At 37.4% G+C, this 16,386-nt stretch overlaps 2 protein-coding genes and 1 pseudogene across 6 annotated transcripts; all 3 read right to left on the bottom strand.

Moving 5' to 3' along the window:
- Positions 1–3,929: 3,929 nt before the first annotated feature.
- Positions 3,930–5,178, bottom strand: LOC147569640 (uncharacterized; annotated as a pseudogene).
- A 1,701-nt stretch (positions 5,179–6,879) lies between these two features.
- Positions 6,880–10,448, bottom strand: LOC147569639 (uncharacterized). Its single transcript, XM_086656119.1, has 4 exons — positions 10,082–10,448; positions 8,417–9,043; positions 8,086–8,261; positions 6,880–7,809 (listed from the first exon to the last, which is right to left on the bottom strand). Exons 1-4 carry the CDS (start codon positions 10,189–10,191, stop codon positions 7,211–7,213), a joined length of 1,512 nt encoding a protein of 503 aa, XP_086512245.1. The 5' UTR covers positions 10,192–10,448; the 3' UTR covers positions 6,880–7,210.
- A 454-nt stretch (positions 10,449–10,902) lies between these two features.
- On the bottom strand, positions 10,903–16,006 carry LOC147569638 (deSI-like protein At4g17486). 5 transcript variants are annotated; one of them, XM_086656124.1, is made up of 5 exons: positions 15,753–16,006; positions 14,198–15,267; positions 13,163–13,421; positions 12,024–12,311; positions 10,903–11,929 (listed from the first exon to the last, which is right to left on the bottom strand). In XM_086656124.1, the coding sequence occupies exons 3-5, from the start codon at positions 13,371–13,373 to the stop codon at positions 11,676–11,678; spliced, it is 753 nt and encodes a 250-aa protein (XP_086512250.1). In that variant the 5' UTR covers positions 13,374–13,421; positions 14,198–15,267; positions 15,753–16,006; the 3' UTR covers positions 10,903–11,675. The 5 variants fall into 5 exon arrangements, with proteins under 5 accessions (XP_086512250.1, XP_086512249.1, XP_086512246.1 ...); XM_086656123.1 differs by lacking the exon at positions 15,753–16,006 and adding an exon at positions 13,608–13,714 and having other exon boundaries at positions 13,791–15,519; XM_086656120.1 differs by lacking the exon at positions 14,198–15,267 and having other exon boundaries at positions 15,269–15,798.
- Positions 16,007–16,386: the final 380 nt, after the last annotated feature.

The raw sequence follows: 16,386 nt of genomic DNA, 5'->3' as shown, positions 1-16,386 counted from the left end.
ATTAAACTCCAAGGAAATCAGTTTTCTTAAATACTGAGCACCTAATTTCACCAAATAGATTATCCACTCCCAAATGGAGATTCATGACAATTTTAAATTTCTGTGGTCGTGAACAAAGATTCGACCTCAGGCAATGATGCTTCGAGCCTCTCCCATTTCTGCACATTCCTGTTGTTTCTACTCTTCCAACTCTGACATCGATTGGTTATACGTCTTTTAACATAGATTGATCAATTAGATCCGATATGGAGTTATGGACTTTTGAACATTATTTACCTGCTGCTTGAGATCATAAGGATCAGCTCCTTTCAGTTGAAATTGATCAAAGAAGTTGTTTTATTCCTTGATGGTTTACAAAAGAAATACAAGACTCTATTTATATAGTTGGAATACTACTAGTTTAGTAGTTTCTAATTTTACAATATATATTTACTAGCTTCTAATATATTTACTAGTTTCTAATATTTGCTAGTTCCTAATATCTCAATATAGATGGGAATATTATATGGGATATCCCAAACTATAGAAATATATTTCAACACTCCCCCTCAAGTTGGTGCATAGATATCGCACATGCCCAACTTGTCCACCAGTTTCAAAAATATTCGACTTGAAACTGCTTTAGTAAGAACATCAGCCAATTGATCTTCAGATCGGATCTTTGGTAACTCTACAATGTTGTCGTCCAACTTTTCTTTAATAAAACATCGATCTACCTCAACATGTTTTGTGCGGTCGTGCTGGACTGGATTGTGAGCAATATCACATGCTACTTTATTGTCACAATATAATCGAATTGGTCTTTCAGAAGGATATCCTAAATCGTCCAAGAGGAGTCTTAACCATAACGCTTCACATATGCCATCTGCCATACCTCTAAATTCGGACTCTGCACTTGAACGTGCAACAACATTCTGTTTTTTACTTCTCCACGTAACAAGATTCCCACCAACAAAGGTAAAATATCCTGCAGTTGATCGCCTACCATTTACTTCTCCAGACTCTGCACTTGAACGTGCAACAACATTCTGTTTTTTACTACTCCAGTAGGATGTCGATGGATTTATTCAGTAAAGTACAAAGCAGATGGTACAATTGAACGTTACAAAGCGAGACTAGTGGCAAAAGGCTACACTCAAACTTACGGAGTCGATTACACAGAGACATTTGCTCCAGTTGCAAAAATCAACACAGTTCGTGTGTTGTTATCATTAGGCCAGATCTTGCATATGCGTTAAGTATTGTTAGTCAATTTATGCACAATCCAGGAGAAGAGCACATGAATGCTGTTTTACGCATTTTGAGATATCTGAAGGCGGCTCCGGGAAAAGGTATTCTGTTTACTAAAAATTCAGGTTGTCAAACTATTGATGTATATACTGATGCAGTTGATCGCCTACCATTTACTTCTCCGGCCCAATCTGCATTAGTATATACATCAATAGTTTGACAACCTGAATTTTTAGTAAACATAATACCTTTTCCCGGAGCCGCCTTCAGATATCTCAAAATGCGTAAAACAACATTCATGTGCTCTTCTCCTGGATTGTGCATAAATTGACTAACAATATTAACGCATATGCAAGATCTGGCCTCGTGTGCGCCAAGTACATCAACCTTCCAACGAGTCTTTGATATCTTCCTTTATCAACCGGGATCTGATTAGGCTCAATGAATAATTTTAATCCTTCTTCCACAGGTGTATCAATCGGCTCACATGCTGACATACCCACCTCATATAACAGATCTAAAGTATACTTTCTCTGGGATAGGTAAATCCCTTTGTTGGATCGAGAGACTTCAATTCCAAGAAAGTATTTCAACTCACCAAGGTCTTTCATCTCAAACTCTTTAGACAAGTAATTTTGTAAAGCCTTCCGTTCTTCGGGGTCATCCCCAGTGACTACCATGTCATCAACATATACAATAAGTGCTGTTAGTTTTCCTTCATGCCTTTTTATGAACAAGGTATGATCAGAATTGCTTTGGCGATACCCGAACTCCTTCATAGTCTTTGTAAGCCTTCCGAACCACGCTCTTGGTGATTGTTTCAATCCATACAATGACTTTTTAATCTGCACACCTTCTGGTTATGTTTCTCTGGTATATTGCATCCTGGTGGAAGATCCATGTATACTTCTTCTAACAGTTCTCCATGCAAAAAAGCATTCTTCACATCAAATTGTTGAAGTGGCCAATCGAAATTTGCTGTTAATGATAACAACACACGAACTGTGTTGATTTTTGCAACTAGAGCAAATGTCTCTGTGTAATCGACTCCGTAAGTTTGAGTGTAGCCTTTTGCCACTAGTCTCGCTTTGTAACGTTCAATTGTACCATCTGCTTTGTACTTTACTGAATAAATCAATCGACATCCTACTGGATTTTTGTCAATCGGACGATCAACTAACTCCCAAGTATCATTCTTTTGTAAGGATTTCATCTCCCCATTCATAGCCGCTTTCCATTTTGGATCAGATAAGGCTTCCTGCACATTGTTAGGAATAGATACAGTAGATAATTGATTTACAAATGACTTATTTGATTCTGTTAGACGATGATCTGACACATAGTGACTCATAAGATATTTGACTTTACTAGACAATTCAGGTTCATATGTCGATTTAGGAACACCTCTAGTTTGACGTGGTGGTAATATTTTCCTAGATGGTTCAGATGGTGCTTCAGGATCATCCTCGACAAGCGATTGGTTTGGTGTATCACGAACCTCTGGTGCTGTGGCTTCAATTGGAGACAAATCCACAATTTCCTCAATGATTTCATTAACACTTTCTTTCATTACTGATTCATCTGGTATTGTTTCTTCAGGAATTAAATTTATTTCAATATTAGATCCAAGATTGTTCTCTTCTATATGATTTTCAGTTTCTTCATAATCAAGAGTCAGAACTTCTTGTTTGCTTTTCTCCCCCTGAAGTTTAGACTCAGATGAAAAATACATGGAGTTTTCATGAAAGATAACATCCAATGTAACAAACATTCGTTTAGTTGGAGGATGATAACATCTGTAACCTTTCTGATTTGCAGCATACCCTACAAATACACACCTTAATGCCCTTGGAGTTAGTTTTGTATGTTGGTGCTCATGAAGATGAACAAATACTACACAACCGAAGATACGGGGAGGTAAATTTGAAACGGTCGGAGAGGTTATAACATCTGCTAGAGCTTGAAAGGGAGTCTTAAACTCAATAGTACTAAAAGGTACTCTATTAAGTAAATATGTTGCAGCAAGAAGTGCTTCTCCCCAAAAAGATAATGGCATATGTGCTTCGATCAACATAGCCCCGATGACTTCCAATAAGTGACGATTCTTCCTTTCAGCGACTCCATTTTGTTGCGGGGTATTTGGACATGTGGTTTGATGCACAATACCATGAGTTTCCAAATAGGTTTGAAGTTCATGATCTATATACTCTCCACCGTTGTCACTACGAAGTATCTGGACTTTTGAGTTGTACTGAGTGCTAAACAATTTATGAATCTTCTGAAATAATACTTTTACCTCACTTTTAGATTTCATCAAACATACCCAAGTCATCCTAGTACAATCATCAATAAATGTAACAAACCACCGTGACCCACCTAAAGTAGGAACCTTGGATGAACCCCAAACATCAGAATGTAAGATCATAAAAGGAATTGGACTTTTATTTAATTTTAACGGGAATGATATACGGTGACTTTTTGCTAGTGCACAAACATCACATTGAAAACTTGAAACATCACTATTAATAAATAACGATGGAAATAATTTTTTAAGGTATCCAAAAGAAGCATGTCCTAAACGTCGATGCCATAACCATATCTCAGCTTTACTTTTATCTTCAAAATTGTTCACCGTTAATGCCTGACGCAATTTACTACAGCTTTCAGATACTAAGTCCAAGTAATACAACTTTCCTCGCCTAACACCATAACCAATCGTCTGCCTTGTCTGGATGTCCTTAAACACACAAAATTCAGGCCAAAAAATCACAACACAAAATAAAGCAGTAGTTATTTGAGACACTGATAATAAATTATGATCTAAAGATGGGACAACCAAAACAGAGTCTAAATTCAGGGTGTCAGTAAGAGATATAGGTCCTTCCCCTACAACAGAGGCTGAAGTACCATTGGCAGTAGAGACATATTTATGTAAGGATTGATTAATGGTCGAAATTTGTCTAGAATCAAAAGTCATATGATCTGTAGCTCCAGAATCAATTATCCAAGTATTATTCGAAACATGTGTAGAAATATTTGAAACCTTACCTACGTTACCTGTAGTGGCTACCATTGCTGAAGCTTGTTCAATAGTTGGATTTTCTTCCTCCGTCTCAACAAGTGCAACTACAGGGGTCTTCTTGGAATTTTTCTTTCGATTATGATCCCACCATTCTGGATAGCCTACTAGTTCATAACAATGACTTTTGGTATGACCAGTTTTGTTGCAGTTAGTACACTTATAAGTTGATTTGTCGGATTGACCAATAGTTTTAACAAGGTTTGGCTTTGTCTTGTTGCGAGTCATCATTGCGGAAGCATCAGTTGTTTCAGATTCTCCGTTCATCGTTGTGCGTCGAACAAGCTCACGACGAACCAAAGCATAACACTCTTCTAAATCAGGAATTGGATCTTTTCTCAAAATTTCACCACGAATTTGTTCAAATTCACCATCTAACCCAGCAAGAAAAATATGCACACGTTGTCGTTGGACTGATTTACGATAAGATACAATATTTTTTCGTTTTCCATGATCACTTTATCACGGTGATCTAATTCACTAAAGATCTCAACCAATTCACCATAATACACAGAGAGTATCTTCCCGTTCTGTTTAGCAGAAAAAGCTCTTTGATTCAATGAGAAGACTTGCAACTCATCGGATCCATCATAAAAAGCTTTAGATAAAGCTTTCCAAATATCACGAGCTGTAGGTAAACGAATGTATCTCTTCATAATTTCTGGAGTCATAGACATCAACAACCATCTCTTGACTTATTGATTTTCTGCGTACCACTTCTCATATTTAATGTCATCTTCAGTAGGTGGTAATGTATTACCACGAATAAACGAAAGTTTTTCTTTTTCAGCGATATGCATCTCCATGATTTGAGACCACATATCATAATTTTTTTCATTCAATATAATCCCTGAATTAAAGGATCCCTCTGCCTGAAAAATCGTACCAATTGTCTGATCCATCTTTTCCATTATATTAATTATAAGGAAGAGATTATATCAGAATAATAATAAAAAAAAAAAAAAAACTGGATGAAGATAAATCTTCTTGATAGAAATTCAAAAGAAAAAAAAACTTAAGATTGTTGGCTCTGATACCAAGTTGAAATTGATCAAAGAAGTTGTTTTATTCCTTGATGGTTTACAAAAGAAATACAAGACTCTATTTATAGAGTTGGAATACTACTAGTTTAGTAGTTTCTAATTTTACAATATATATTTACTAGCTTCTAATATATTTACTAGTTTCTAATATTTGCTAGTTCCTAATATCTCAATATAGATGGGAATATTATATGGGATATCCCAAACTATAGAAATATATTTCAACACTTTCTTCTTAATGTCAGCAGTTTTGGCTGCTTCCCTTTCCACCTCGTTCTCATATGAATGAAGCTCCTTAAGAACACGCTTGCATGAACCAGTCTCGATCTTCAAATTTCTTATTGTTGCCATATTGATCTGCAAGGAAAACACATCCAAAATAAAATAAATTGAAAACAACTTAGTTCAATAGAAGACTCTAGTGATTCAAGATTTCAGTGAAGACATTGTATGATAATAGGTTAGCTCTGTGGGGTTCTTAAAAACCCGATTACCATTTACCACGACAAACTTGTAGCAACAATTCAACCATATGTTCAAGTAAAGGGTCGTTTAGATATAATCTGAGGTGTGAACAATGAAGAGGAGACAATGTATAAAGCTTTAGCCGGAGTTAGGTTAAGTGTAAATAATCTAAGGGTCGATTATAATGAGAACAGAGAAAAGAGTGTATATATTATTACAAAGAGTGATAGTCTGTCGAGCCACAATCCAAGTTGAATCTTAGTAGGGTATGTGGCCGGACAGAATTTAGAGTGAAATATTTTCTGATTAAAAATACTACTAACACTCTTATTTTCTAAATCTTGTCCGGTTGCGTACCTCCGTCGGAATTCAGTGGGGTTTGGGCCGGGATAGAATCTTATTTTACTATATTATATACGATGAATTGTGTTAATGAAATAAAACCAAGATGGTGGTTTAATCAGAAGATTAAGGATCAGTAAACACATGACCCACTTCTATTCAACTACCCCTTTTCCTTTTTCACTTTTTCAGTTTTTATGTTGTGTTTTTATAAAACTCTGAGACATAACAAATGAAATGAAAATGCTTTTCTTCTTTGCCAATCAATCCTATTCCTACTAGATAGATATACTATTGTCCTGGCCCCCCTAGCCCCTCACTAATCGAGTACATATAGACCTACCCCATTGTCATGTGTTTTTCTTCTGGAACAAAAATGATCCAATGCTGGCTCAATTTGACCGAATCCGACATGGACAACCAAAATTTGTCTCATATTTCTCTTTCTAGCTCTGTTGGGAAAAATCTGGTCGTCTACATCGGATTACTCCTAAACGGTTGAAATAACTGTTCCAAACTTTTCTGTCAAAATTCGACCAGCTTTTTCGGGCTTTCTATCAGCGTTCATGGATTCATGTCAAATTGTATTGAAGTTTCTTGTTTTTATGCTTACTTGGGTTTACTTCTTCATGGTTATTCAACAAAAATTTAACTGCCATATAATTTGCAAAATACGTTAAAAAGAAAAAAAAAACTAAAACAAAATGATGAGTAAAATCCTGAAAGAATCGCGTAAGTGGTAATTATTCCCTGCCATGTTTTTGATTTACAGAGAATTCAACTGTTCAATAGTTTACACCATCTCCTACCAGAGCAGAACAGAATCATCCCATAATTATCTCCCCATTGCCCTCTTGACTGCTAGAGATTACTGGCCTTTTTAATCTAGTGTTACAAAACTGCATTTGACGAATTGCAAAGCAACAAATCACAACCTTGGGACCAAGAATGATACATTTTCTTTTGATTCCCACCCTAAATGCCAGGAGCTAGGTTGTTTGATCCATACGAGAGCTGCCTAGAGCAAGTCCCACGAATCGAAAGTCTCTTCTCAGGTCATCTCTTGCTCTTTGGAAGTAGCAATCCTAGCGATCTCACGGTCCCGCTTGAAAGCCCAATACAATGGGCTATAAAACAGGGAACACAAACCAAACGGAACAGTCATCATCGCTACAAGTCCTCTTGACAATGCTAGTGCTTCCTTTGTCGATCCTGATACCACATTCACGGACTTGGGATCATACCCATAAATCTTCTCCGCAAGGATACCAACTATGGGAGCTGCAAATGAGGAGAACGATCCTTCAAAAGCACGATCAAATGCGTAAATCATGGTTCTGTGCTTGATTGGGACCACCTCAGCGAACATGGGGTTGTTAGCTGCAGACCCACACCAGCTGATGGTCAGGCCCATGAAGAAGAGGGTCACTGCAAAGGTATACCAACTATCTACTGACTGAGGAATTCCCTTAAGGAGGAACCACGAAAATGGTATTCCCATAAAAGCACTGAACTGCGCACACATGATACGGCCCGAGTGTGGGTATTTTCGTGACATCCGATCCCCTACAAATCCACCAAGGAGGGAGCCCAGAGCACATCCAGTCGCAAATAGACTTAGGAGAGCAGCTGCGTTGTTATGATCAAAACCTGCAAAATTGCATGCTGCTTTGAGTAGGGAGCAGAATAAATATATTATAAAATATAAATGATATTCAAAATATGCATACTGATTAAAACAGAACGAGAAAGAAAAAGAAGGAAATGAAGCACAAAGAATCCTCTGCCAACGCGAACATACATAATCTGTGACATATATGTGCTGTGCATACTGGCACTACCGTGATAATAGTTCGTATATATATATATATGTTTACACTAACTAATGTAACAGCATTAGAAATCGGAAGTGGAATCGTTGCTTACCAATTAGCTGGAACCACATGGTGAAGAACACCATAGCCGTCCATGGAACTGAACCAACAACCCCCTGCAAGACAATGATCTGAAATGTTTGAACTTTCATTACAGCTTTCATTGCCCTCCAGGACTCCACCCAAACTGTTGGTAAACCGGCATTGCCTTTTTCTACCAAATTCTCCCTGTAAAAAATGAAACACCGGGTTATGTAAATTGAAACAAGGAAAGGATAGTGTTGATGCCGTAACGTAAGAAGATCGTGGTAGCAATAATATGCATCTTTGGGGAAGTCCAGAAAACAGCAATATTGAATTTAAGAAAAGGAACTGGTCGATACCTTTCAAAATTCTCGGTGATAACAAGAGTCGAACCCTTGTGTGTTCTTTTTGGGTCATCAACAAACATAAAGACAAGGAATCCAATCAGTGTACTCAACAATGCCATCATAAGAAATGCAAAACGCCATCCAGGTAGTCCCCAAAAGTCCTGACCAGCCATTATTGTTGCTAGAACACCACCGCCTATTCCACCGACAGAACCGACGAGACTGAACATGCCAAATCCTGTCCCTCGCGCACCATCCAGATAGCTATCAGCTATGAAAGACTGAAGCGCTGGTATTACAATAGCCAGCCCAACACCATTCACAGCTCTCCAGAATGCAACTTGCGAAAACTGATGGCTTGCACCCACTGCAGCTGTTGATAAGGCCCAACACAAAGTGCCCATTGCCAGAACTTTAGGTCGATCGTAGTGGAGAACTAGTACTCCAGCCAATGGTGATGATAATGCCTGCACGAATTTCAGTATGAATGTGAGATACCCGAGGTCAGTAGGCCCAGCATTGAAAGCTTCGCTGACTTCTTTGTAGACGGATGGAAGGAGATTCTCATCGGCACGTTCCAATATAGCGGCCAAGCTGATGAGAATAAGAGACAGAGAGACGCCAAAGATAGTCCTGGTTCTGTGAGAAGGAAAACATAATAGTAAGATATAGAAATCCTAGTGAATACAAGAGAGGCAACATAACAACAAACCAAAAACAGGATCAGAGAAAAGAATCAACATATATAGTGGTGGCAAGCATGTCATGTTGACACGTGAGCACGGCAGGCTTTGGAAAAAAAAATGGCAAGCCACGTGTCTTATGTACCTTGGCATGTTCTGGATTTTCAGCATATCACAACATACCAGATCACGTGGCACAACACGACAAACACGCCAGACATGTTTTGTGTTTGGCGAGTTAGCTGGGGTTGCGGTCATTTATAACCTAACCCAGCCTTCCAAAACAAAGTTGACGCAAGAAGCCAAAAAGGGACATAATCTCACATCAAGAAGTTAAAAAAAAAAGAGTTCAAGAGTTCAAGAGTTCAAGTTTGGTGTAAAATCTCAAAACCTCTTGCACAAAGTGTAAACACCTGTGGGCCCCAGCCACGGCATAGCACGAACATGGGCGTGCCATGCCAACGTATGACAAGAAGATTCTCTCTAGCCAGGGCATGGCACGACACGTTGGCCACATATATCAGCATTCTAGTCACATAACTTGGGATGTCCATTTGATGGGATCTCACTAAATGTGGCTATTGAGGAAAAGTTGAGATTCTAATGGAAATTCAAAACTATGAAATCGATTGGGATTTATTGACCTACCACTTACAAACACTAAATTCAACAGAAAGTGGAAATGATGTACTTGTTACCTACTACCATATTAACCCTAATAATGATGTACAATATGGGATGGTATTAGTACTAGATAAGCATTTAAGGACATTGAAGAGGGCAACTATATCCATAAACTCAGATTCAAATATTCAATGCAAAAGATGGAATTTTTTCATCAATGAGACAAACCCCATACTTTAATACAACAATTATTGGCAAAATTAGACCAATAATTCAAAAACTCAAGTGAAGAAACTGCAATCAATATCACGAGAAAACCCAAAAAACATGGAAAGTTGATAAATTTAAAGAGAAAATCAATCAAACTTACTTCATCTTTTCTCGATGTGTAGATAACTGAAACTGAGGAGAAGAATGAGAAGGATGATGGGTTGAAGAGGAAGAAGAAGATGATTGAGAGATTCTAATGGATACGCCCATCCAAACTCAAACCCCTTAATCTATGGCGGATCTGAAACTCTTTTTAACTCATGTGCTTAATATAGAAGTATAAGATATATTATTCCAAGTTAATTAGATCTGGTAAGTACCCTCTCTCTCTCTCTTTCTCTCTCTAAAGTTTCTCTCTCTAGACTTTCTCTGGTTAAGTCGTTGGGAAGAATTGAAAGTCGTTTTTTGGGAAGACGACGATGGGAAAATGGAATGGTGGATTCAAAACTAGATGTACCCGCCACCAATCACTAAGGAGGGAACTAACGACGTGGAAGTTAATCTGTTAGGTCAACAGAACAATCTCAACCCTTGGATCCTCCTACTTTCATTCCTTCGCTCATCCTCGGCCGTCCATTCGTTAAGTCATTAACAACTCAATTAAGTAGTCATTAACAACTCAATTAGTAATAGTAATTAAGGAGTGTGTTTTTGTTTATGGTAATACCACTCATAAGTGGCAGTATTATCTATTTTTTAATGTTTGGGTAAATAAATGATTATCTATTTTATTCTGGTATGTTTCAATCTCAAAAGTTAACATATTATTAACCTAGAGTTACTAGTGTTAAGGCACTCAAGAAATAATATAGTGAAAAAATAAAAAGTAAATTTACAGGTTAGCAATCACGTGTTTTTCAGATGTTATCGAACACTTGGTCTTATAAAAATAGTCACATGCCGGAGATCTTACATCACTTATTCCCAAATATATTTGTTATTAACCGGATCTAAAATAATGATTAAAGCAAGTGTTAAACAATGATAAATGAGGATTCGTGGGAAACACTAGACCAGACCCAAGGAAACACGCCTTCTCCACAGAAGTAGAGGCAGCTCATCAGCCGCGCCAAGGGCATACCCATGGTACTCGACCCTCACTTTTTAGAAGTTCAAGTGCACATCAAACGATACTGGAGACCAAGAAAATGTATCGACATCTTGGATGAGGCGTATCTTGCTGCCCTTCCAATTCGCTCCAAGAAACGTGCATGCTTCAATTGTGAAAGCAACTTGTTCACTATGGTGTACTCACAGGATGGCAGCCCTGTCGTTGGTTCCTTTGGGAGTGATTCACTCTGAGTAGATTGACTGAACGCAGATAGCTTTCCACAAAGGTGCAAACAGACACAAATTAATGTTACCTGTCTTCCAAATTATCTCCTTTTTTGATAGACAGAAACTTACCGAAATGGGGGAGTCCCAGCCATTGACCAAATAAGCACAAACATAACAAACCACCACATACTCTCCCCATCTATCATATCCTATTCCTCTAAATGCATAGACACAATGGTTACTACTTCACCCATGTTTGAAATAAATTGGAGGTTTTTCTTTTCCTATTCGATACATAAAAATACCACCCACAAGTTATCTTTGCAGACAGAGCAACTACATCCCTTTATAAAGTTCTCCCATGATTCATTGTCGAAGTCGTCTGCAATTCCAGTGGGAAGAAATAGAAGCCTTCTTTACATACGTTTCGAAGATCTACTGTCTGACCTTCTCAGCTCCCATGGCGGGAATTGAAAACAACCTTTCAGGGGATAGTGCAATAACAAAGAAGACGCTGATAACTGCTTCTGCCGCATTGCGATTGAAGATAAACAACTAAATCCACTTCTCAGCTTTTCCCTTTCGCTCTCATCGTAGTTTTCGTACTTACGATCGTGTCCCACAACAGACGACTTGAGGGCATCAGGAAGTAGGCACTTGCATACTGATCCTATAAACATCCAGAAGAAGAAAAAAAAAATCTCAATGAAGAACAATCAATAAGACAGATCTGAATGTGATGAACAAGTGATCATATCAAATACCTATTCTAGCTAGACGATTTACCCATTTTGGGATTGGATTCCCTGTGAGTTTGTAGCAGACATCCTTGCAGAAATGGTTGCAGTTCTTAGCAATTAAGTGATATGTATCACCATAGTAACTCGCCGAGAGACGCTCCATGAATTGTCTAACCTGAAGTGGGTCCAAGCATGTTGTTCCCATGAATATTGACTTCCTGAACTTGAACCCAGGGCACTGTCGAGGCTCTACTTCAAACACCCCACTGGTTGAACAATCATGGGCTCCAAATGCATACTCTACACCGTGAACTGCGTACATGCATAACAATAGTGAGTCGTCACAATATGTTTACATGCAAGATATTGAAAAGGTTAGTATCCAGCAAGGATGCACTCACCCGAAATCAATTAGATTGGTTCTAAATAAACAAATATTGCAGCTAAAAACATTTGTATATATATATATGTGTGTGTGTGTGTGTGTGTTGAATTGGTGGGACTAAGTTTACAATGCTTTTTCTTTTTAGGAAAGGCAAAATTACATTAAAATGCCAAATGTTCGGAGAAAAACAAAAACAAATTAGCACCCACTGAAAATCAAAAGTCCGACTCCTCAAGTCAGGAGAACGTCCTAATTAGATAAAAGTCTACGAAAGTCACAGCTAACCAGATCCTTCTATCTGCGTGTCCACAGAGACATATTGGAATTTGATATCTAGGATGATTGCGTCTAAAGTATATGGTAATTGCATTCTTGGTTCCATTCACTCATAAATACATTGTTGAAAAGTATATAACTTGGTACGTTACTCTTGCTCTAAGTGAAAGGTTTCAGATTCGATTTCGTCTTTTGAGGGATTTCATTGTTGGGTTTTTTTGGGGGTGCTTTGCTCTATGGTTATGTAGGAAAACTTCCAGTTCTGTTAAAGTTCTACAATACTCCTTGATCTTACTAATATGAATAGAAAGCGCCAAGCATTTTAGAAGATTGAATAGACCAACACAACTAAACTGACAGACTAGATTAGAGTAGGTCAGTTATCAAGGCTTTTAGGTGTGGAAGAAACAAGACACTTTGTTTCTTAGCACACAAAAGTACAACTACAATAAACAGTGGAAACAACAGCAATGAACTGAATCCAAAAGGTAAGTTTTAATACCTTCAACACCAGAGTGGAAGATTCCAACACCAGCCCAATAAACAAAGCCATTCACTGGAGTTAAGTCATAGACATTCAGATAAACCGGTGTACTGCCTGGACTAAGGCCTGCGGAACGCACTTTGGGAAACAAGCAGAAGCGGGTAGCTGGTTTTGACCTCAAGCGAAAAGGAAAGATAGATTTCCATCCTTTCTTGGATCCAAATTTCATGTTTACACTCGGTAGAGGAACGAAGAAATGTCAAAGCCTAATATCAATCTGCACAAGAGAGAAATAGAGGTTATACATATTGTATCTGCAAACTGTCACAACTCACAATATCAACCCACACAAGGAAAATATATAAAGATAACCCCAAATTCCGAGGGGAAGCATACAGTTACTTTTGGTTTATGTTTTCTTTCTGAAAAATTGGATTGAAAATACTAAAAGAATAAACTTTACGAGGGTCGGGTATCATGGTGAACATCGATGATGCTACATGCAGTTTAAGGCCTTGAATATCTTCAATAAAACCTTCTTCCAACACCTTCTTTCCTTTCAAGAAAACACTGTTCCTGTCTTATCAGAATCTCAAATTATTCCAAATTATAGCATTTGGATCCAGTACTGGAGACAACCGTTTACCTTCTGAGATGCATTCATTTGAGCTGAAAGACTTGGTGAAGAACGTGCACGCGCCAGTAGCGATCTCACAGTGGAGAAACAAATTCTAGTTGTTAGGACTAATAACTCCTTTCAGTATTTCCATGTGTGAAATATTCAGATTCTCGTGTCCGACACTTCGATGCTCAAGTGAGTAATAGTGTTATGTTTTTTTTTCTGTACATCTTGTAAATGCTTGGAGAGGAATCTTGTTAGAAATTTAGAACCATAAAATACCACCGTAGGTTAGAATGGTTAATCCAAAATATCAAAATTGTAAGCAAAAGATTAAGACCGGAGTAATAACTAAGATTAGTAAATATACAAGTGCGGTCTGTTTTAAAATTTCCACCCACCGAAGTCCGACATCTTGTACAAATGTTAGGTACTTGTGTCCAACTTTTGTTAAATGTTCTTTTCCAAAGCAACTTCCACCCAATTGAACATTATAATACAATAAATTAAAGATGCCCAAACACAGGTACAAGTGTACAACCTACAAAGAGGAAAGGTAAGAGATACCATAGGTTATAACACCAACTCATAGTAAACTAAGTGCTTACGTGAGGTAACTCATCATTCCTAAAACTGAACGGGACTTTTCACTACTTCCTACTTGTACCAATTACTAGTCTTTTCACCACTAAGGCACCAAGCTCTAAAACCATTTACTGCTAAGCACAGTAGGCCCTTCATTTGCCAACACATTAGGATGATAGGCTTTAGTACCATCCTAAACCGAAACGGAATCATGTTTACCATCTCAAGCATATTTGTCATGTTCGTCAAGATAGAGATGAAACCTAGATCGAATTAGAACTATACGTGGTTCTTCTGTTCGACTAATAAATTTCTACTGTTACCCCAACCCTTTCCTAAAATGACCCACAATAGTGCCCCGTTAAAATTTGCCTCCTCATTCTCTTGTTACCAATTAGAGCAGGATAACTTCGGCAAGACCTTAGCTATTACTCTACCAGTGGAGTCTGGAGTCCCTACTAAAGAAAACCTATCTTTTCTCCCTCATTAGTCGGATTCTTCAGTTGCTCCCAAAGCGAAATCCGTATTAAAAGTCAATAGACTTGATCATCAACTATCAAGTACATTACCGTGAAGAAGAAGAAAAATGAGTCTCCTAGCTAAATGTACTTAAAATTCCTTAAAAACATTCCTAAGATCCATTGGTCAGATTCAGAATGGAGATCAAAAAACCTTATCTTTTGACTTCTCTAGAGATTTAGAAGAAAAAAGATAACACCCCCACATTTTAATATCAGATCTAACATAACATGATCAAGAGAAATCAGTAAAAGAAGAAGTTAATCATGAAACAGAAAACCCATCAATCAGACTAAGAAAAAAAAAGGAATATCAGTGGCATTAGCAAAGTAGAACCCAGTGTTTGGAGACAAGCATAATAACCCAATTTTGAAGAAGAAAAATTAGAAACAACCACTTACTGTTAGGAGAAAACAACCATCAAAGAAGAAGAAGACCCACAGAGGGGATCTGAGCAAGATAAAGAACCTCCATTTTTCTGACAGCAGAGAAAATCATCATCACCCAGAGGCAGAATTGCTCTTCAAACACACCCATTGTTGAGAATAATCGAAAAACTCATGATAGTTGAAACTCAAGAAAGAAAAGAAAAGAAAAGAGGCGGAACAAAATCTTTCAGTGTTCCCTACTTGTTTCGTTTGGTGTGTAGTTTACTGTCACTTTCAAATGGAGTTAGCTTTTATTAGGAATAAAAAAGTAAATCCATTTCAACAAAGAAAATCCTCTTATTTTAGGATACATTTATCCGACTAAAGATTGCAAAAGTATTATGGACTATTTTGTTTGTTCAATTTTTTTTTCCCTTTTGTGATGTTTTCTTGATGGCAAACAATGTAACTTGACCATCAAGGGCTTGCGCCTATCTCAAACATATACTCTCTTAACAAAACTCTTCAAAACCTTGGACCTCTTTCATTCCACCTTGTGGGGTATCTAGGTAATTGTCATCGGTGTCTATTTTTTCCATCTTCATTGTTGTCTTTATTGGTTAGTTTGTTTTATCAATTTGGTAGTCATGTTTAAAGATGTTTGGATTTATTCTTTCATTGGAAAATGGTAGAATCTTTCGTATTACAGTTTCTCTTGGTAACCGCTTTACCAAATTCAAGTCATCAAGTGAGTAAAAGATTGTTAGTGTGAGGGCCACAAATTTTTTTTTTTTTTTTTTTTGATGAAGAGGGCCACAAAAAGTTGGTTTGAAATAGAAATATATCCATTTTTTCTAGATATCTATAACGAACGGTTTTTTTTTTTTTTTTTTTTTTTGTTGAACTACGGTTTTATTTGTATAAATAAATTGCAACACTTAAAAAGAAAACAAAAACACACCCTGTCCCATGAGCTCGCTTCCTTACCAACCTATTGGCTACCTTTTTCTACAAGCTCAGTGGCAAATTTGTTGGTATTTTGTAAAAGAAGCCATAGTTATAAACTTCATATTAACCTAGAAACATTTTTTTTTGTTAAGGATATATTAAGCTAGAAACTTGGTCAAATTTGTAAGTGTCTTTTTTAAACC

Source organism: Eschscholzia californica, unplaced genomic scaffold (assembly GCF_041429995.1).
Source record: "Eschscholzia californica isolate CP2 unplaced genomic scaffold, dmEscCali1.0.p SCAF_1, whole genome shotgun sequence".
Classification (NCBI taxonomy): domain Eukaryota; kingdom Viridiplantae; phylum Streptophyta; class Magnoliopsida; order Ranunculales; family Papaveraceae; genus Eschscholzia; species Eschscholzia californica.
This window is presented reverse-complemented; position numbering and strand designations above follow the sequence as displayed.

What these genes read in the sequence shown, in the direction of transcription:
- LOC147569638 (XM_086656124.1), bottom strand. Translation starts at nt 13,373, where the DNA reads ATGAAATTTGGATCCAAGAAAGGATGGAAATCTATCTTTCCTTTTCGC. An exon ending in CTTCCACTCTGGTGTTGAAG is followed by an intron (nt 12,312 to 13,162) that starts GTATTAAAACTT and finishes GCATGTACGCAG; the next exon opens with TTCACGGTGTAGAGTATGCA. An exon ending in AAATCGTCTAGCTAGAATAG is followed by an intron (nt 11,930 to 12,023) that starts GTATTTGATATG and finishes GGATGTTTATAG; the next exon opens with GATCAGTATGCAAGTGCCTA.
- LOC147569639 (XM_086656119.1), bottom strand. Translation starts at nt 10,191, where the DNA reads ATGGGCGTATCCATTAGAATCTCTCAATCATCTTCTTCTTCCTCTTCA. An exon ending in ATCACCGAGAATTTTGAAAG is followed by an intron (nt 8,262 to 8,416) that starts GTATCGACCAGT and finishes CATTTTTTACAG; the next exon opens with GGAGAATTTGGTAGAAAAAG. An exon ending in CATGTGGTTCCAGCTAATTG is followed by an intron (nt 7,810 to 8,085) that starts GTAAGCAACGAT and finishes GCAATTTTGCAG; the next exon opens with GTTTTGATCATAACAACGCA.